At 43.0% G+C, this 4762-nt stretch overlaps 1 protein-coding gene across 1 annotated transcript; it reads right to left on the bottom strand.

Annotated features, from left to right (window-relative positions):
* Nucleotides 1-2533: 2533 nt before the first annotated feature.
* foxc1a (forkhead box C1a) lies at nucleotides 2534-3955 on the bottom strand (the record flags this gene model as incomplete). Its single annotated transcript, XM_083890288.1, has 1 exon — nucleotides 2534-3955. One exon carries the CDS (start codon nucleotides 3953-3955, stop codon nucleotides 2534-2536), a length of 1422 nt encoding a protein of 473 aa, XP_083746414.1.
* Between the last annotated feature and the right edge of the window lie 807 nt (nucleotides 3956-4762).

Here is a 4762-nt window from a genome sequence, read left to right as displayed (position 1 = left end):
AGCTCTCTGATTGAATTTTATTCCTTCCTGACCTGGTCCATTCTGTGAGGGCGCCATCAATCTTACGACTAACACGACGTTTGTTTATTAGGCCTAAACTTGGGAAAGTATCTAATGACTTTTATGGGCCTGTGATTGTAGTCCGTGTCGGGACAGACAAGCGGGATTTTCACTGCAGACTGTGTTGGACAAAGTCTTATTTTAGGTTCTGGCGCGCGCGCACAATCAGAGAGAGATGCCACTGCACTGTCCGGACACATTTAAAGATTTGTGATGTGTTTGTGTTTTTGTTGATGCGCCTCTCGCCTTGTTATTTGTTTTTGAGGCGCAGAGGCAACCGTAAACCACCTATAACACTTTCTTTAAAAATAAAAACAAATAATTAAAAAAGAAACTATACTTTCAGAATCACAATTTACATGTTTGTCATCAGCTCATCTATGGGAGGAAAATGTGCAAAAATAGTATTAATAAAATATAGTGTCGAGGCTGTTTTGGCTGTTTTAAATCTGCAAATTGTGTTTTGTGTTTATTTGTTGTTATTGTTTTGTATATCACATACATATATTTGCATACCAAATGGCTGTGGAACAATGGCGCTCCTGTTAAGGTGGCTGACCTTTATTATTATTAAAATTAATTGCACTGTTTATGTTATTATTATTATTATTAGTAGTAGTAGTAGTAATAGAAGTATTATTATTCTCTATTTAAAAATGTTTTGAATATTTATTTTACATTTTTGTATTTTCAAATCTTATATCATAATAATGGTTATTATTATTATTATTATTACTATTACAGTAATAATGACTATATTTTAAACAAATGTCAGTTTGTTTTTGCTAGTGAAGCGTAAATGACGCCTATATTATACTAAAAGTTAAGTTATCATACCATTGTATTATGGTTGTTGTTGTTGTTGTTTGTGGCCCTGTGAAGTCATTATTTTTATTTTCTATGAGCATTTGATATTTTAAATGAAAATAACATATGTTATTCCCAATAATAATATAATTACAATTAAATGTAAAGCTGCTTTGACGCATTTGTTTTGTATTTACATGACTGATTACAGTTCTTAACGGGAGCTTCTTAACAAGGGGCCTGCGGTTCGTAAATACGTTGATAGAATCGTGTAAACACATTTTGAGCAAGGTCTAATTCATGATTTGTCTTTTAAGGTGATTAAATGAGACGGCCTCTGTGTCACTCTGAGAGGAACCAACAGTTGATTCTTGGATTAAAACGAGTGCCAAAAACCTGGATTGCAAATAAAACCTCAATTTGACATTTCCCCATATTTGGGCGAAAAATAAAATATCCACGCTCGCAATCAATCTTCCCAAAAGCCTGGAGTACATTGAGAGTTCAGAGAATAATCTACAAAACACAAAAAAAGAAAAAAAAAAGATAAGCTGAGGGTCTTATTTTGTCCACAGCCACGTCAGTGTCGTGTCAGACTGCTCAGAGTTCAAACATCAGGAGTGAAGTGACAACGCCACTGTCTTTGGCATGCGTGGTATGATATTAAGGAAGCACTGGTATGCGCCAGTAAACACACAAACGCAATCCAAAACAAAGTTGTGATGCGTGCTGCTTCTATTTTCCAGGTCTGGGCCCTCGAGGTCATCTTCATCTCTAATCATCTCTCATTAATGTAGGAAAATAGAGGGATAAAAGAAAAATATCCATAAACATAATAAATGATTTACGCCTATGTTATTGTTTGTGGACGTGTGGAAGATGAAAAACGCAGCATGTGCTTCCAGAGAAACATCACACACACTTAAATGTTTTTTTTTAAATAACATTGGTGTTTGCAGCTCGTTGGCAGTGTCCGTTAAACTGGCTATTTATTTCTCAACTCACACCATTTTCAATAAATGGAATCTGCAGGGAAGTCAGATCAGATTAATGGCGAGGCCTGTTTTTCTCCCTCCACACAAAGTGAACACGGGTCAGATTGAGTGTAAAAATATCAGCAGCCCGTTTTCAAGTCTCCAAGAAACGAGGCGTGACGTTAAACTCACATAACATGACAAAATTTATTAAACAAAAAAAACAAACAAAATCCTTCAAAAATACGTTTCAACAAAAATGAAGAATCTTTGAAATAGTACGGCGATAATACACGTTCCCTCGTTTTAACTTTTATAATGGAACATATTTTTTGGACAATTAAGGCAGTTCAATTTAGAAACACTTTTTTTTGGTGTTTGGTCCATAATATCCTGGCTACAGTTTAGAAATAAATTACTATATGCAATTTACACGTCCATGAAAAAAATCTTAAGCATATCACATAAAGCCACAAAAGCAAAGAGAGACTTACGTGTTATTGGCAGTAACACTGTTCTTTAGAAAAACCAAGATCAAGTCTTTTTTTGTCTGTTTTTGTTTTCTGTCTCATATTAGTCCGTGTGGTGTGGGCGGAGGAGAGAGGGGGGACTGGGGTTTTATTGAAAGAGTTCAAACACCGTGAGCAAAAAAAAAAAATATCGAGCCTTTCTTATTATTCTTTTTCTTTTGGTCAGAACTTGCTGCAGTCATATACAAAAGCTCCCGAAGTGCGATAGATGGATTGGCTCGGGGGGAACGACATCTGACAGCTGTTATTCCCATTCACCGGCGAGTTATTCAAGCCAATTCTCTGGGATTCAAACATCTCTCGGACTGAATGGAAGTTCTGCTGCTGGGCTGGGTACGCTGCGCCCAGATGGCCCAGGTCTCCGGCCTGGTTGAGGTACCATGAGGTCAGCCTCCCTTGGTGTGGATGGTGGCCCTCCTGGCCAGAGTTTAGATTACCGTGGCCCAGGGAGGAGGCGGTGGTCGTGACAGAGTAATCTGGCAACGTTTCGTCCACGGTGGTGCTCGGTGCCAAGTGGCTCGATCTGTCCCCGGCGTACAAGCTCATGGCTTGCATGTTACAATGATAGGTTGCATTGGAGGTAGTGGAGATTGCGTTTTGGTTACACTGTGAGCTAAAGACAGATGTCTGGTTTGGGGAGTAGTTTAAGGACATAGACGGTGTTATACCTGTCCTGGCGGAGGCGCTGAGGCTGGAGTTGAGCTCTGTGGCCCCTTGTGGAGACCCCCGGAGCGAGGTCATGATGTTGTCCACGCTGAAGCCCTGCGTCGAGGCCTGGTTGTGGTGCTGCTGGTGGTGCTCGGAGCTGTCCATGCCAATGGACCTGCTGGAGGGGATGCTGTGAGGGCTCCCGCTGGACATGCTGCTGCTGTCCGGGCTCTCGATTTTGGGCACGGTCCTCAAAGAGGGTGAGTCAGCCTGTGGCGGCGTGACCGAGCCGTTCTCAGTCTTAATATCCTGGACCCTGACAGGCTGGGAGCCCTGCACCGGCTGCTCCTGCTCCCGGCCCTGCTGCCTGGGCGGCACGTCCTTCTGCTGCCGCTCTTCTTTCTCTCTCAGCGCGTCTTTCTTCTTGAACCGCCGCCTCCTCCTCAAGAAGCTCCCGTTTTCAAACATATTGTAAGAGTCCGGGTCCAGGGTCCAGTAGCTGCCTTTGCCGGGTTTCTTATCATCGCGAGGCACCTTGACAAAACACTCATTGAGAGAGAGATTGTGCCTGATGCTGTTCTGCCAGCCCTGCTTGTTGTCTCGGTAAAATGGAAACCTCTCCATAATGAACTGGTAAATCCCGTTCAGGGTCACCTTCTTGTCAGGAGAGTTTTGGATAGCCATGGTGATGAGCGCAATGTAGCTGTAGGGAGGTTTGACCATATCCTTAGGCTGAGGCTGCGGGGTGTATGGTCCGTACGCACGGGCCATGCTGGCTGGGTACTGGTCATGCGCCGCATGAGAGTACATGTTCATGGGTGCTGGCATCCCTGTGTATCCTCCACCGGCCGCGGCCCGGTAGTAACTCGGGTCACTGCTGATGTACGGCACGACGCCCAGAGAGTTGGGGCTGGAGACGGAGTAGCGAGCCTGCATGTCTTCACCTTGATCCGACGACAATATAAGCTCCAAAATAGGCAGACGGTCACGGAGAGCTCCACTTCTCCCTCCTCTGAAAGCTGGTGCGCTCAAATCACAGTCCCTCACTGCTCACTTTAAACTAAAAAATGAAACAGAGAAGTGGCTTCTAAACAGATGCTGGGTCTCTGGTGCGTTCAAGCCGTCCCCATCTCTGTGTCTCTGAGAAACAAACGCGCATTGAAAAACCTCTTTGGACTCAGGACATCCGTCACCAGACAGGACTTTTTGCGCAGTTAAATTCTTTCCTCCTTTTTGCTGCCAGTGGAGCTCCTCCCCAAATAGTTGAGCTGGTCGTCCAATGGGAAGGCAGGGAGAGCAGAGAGAGAGCTCCTGGACTCACACTGGGCTTTTTAGTAAAAGCAGAGAGGTGTCGGTAACTCCCAGCTCCACTTCAGCAACGACCTCAGACGTGCCATAGCAACTCAAAGGTACACAAATCACACCAGTGAGTATGTGTTCCCCGCACTCAACATCACAGAACTGCACCATCTATAAGACCAATATAAGTTAAGACAATCTCTATTGTCTATACATTAATAAACAGATGTTACAGCTTTTAATTCTTTGTGACTTAATTGTCTAAAATCTGCTTTTTTACGCATCCAATAAATTAAATCATCACGATTTTCCTCGTAGCTGCTGCTTTTAATCTCCACTATAAAACTGTTAATTATTCCAGGAATAATAAACCTAGAAGTGGTTCAGTAGTTTTTATTTTTCTTCCTGAAAATAGTGGCGACTGTGTAGCAGCAGATCTCAGTG

This window comes from Microchirus variegatus (assembly GCF_963457635.1).
Source record: "Microchirus variegatus genome assembly, chromosome: 5".
NCBI classification, from domain to species: Eukaryota; Metazoa; Chordata; class Actinopteri; order Pleuronectiformes; family Soleidae; genus Microchirus; species Microchirus variegatus.
The sequence above is the reverse complement of the archived record's forward strand: the minus strand, read 5'-3'. Positions and strand labels throughout refer to the sequence as shown.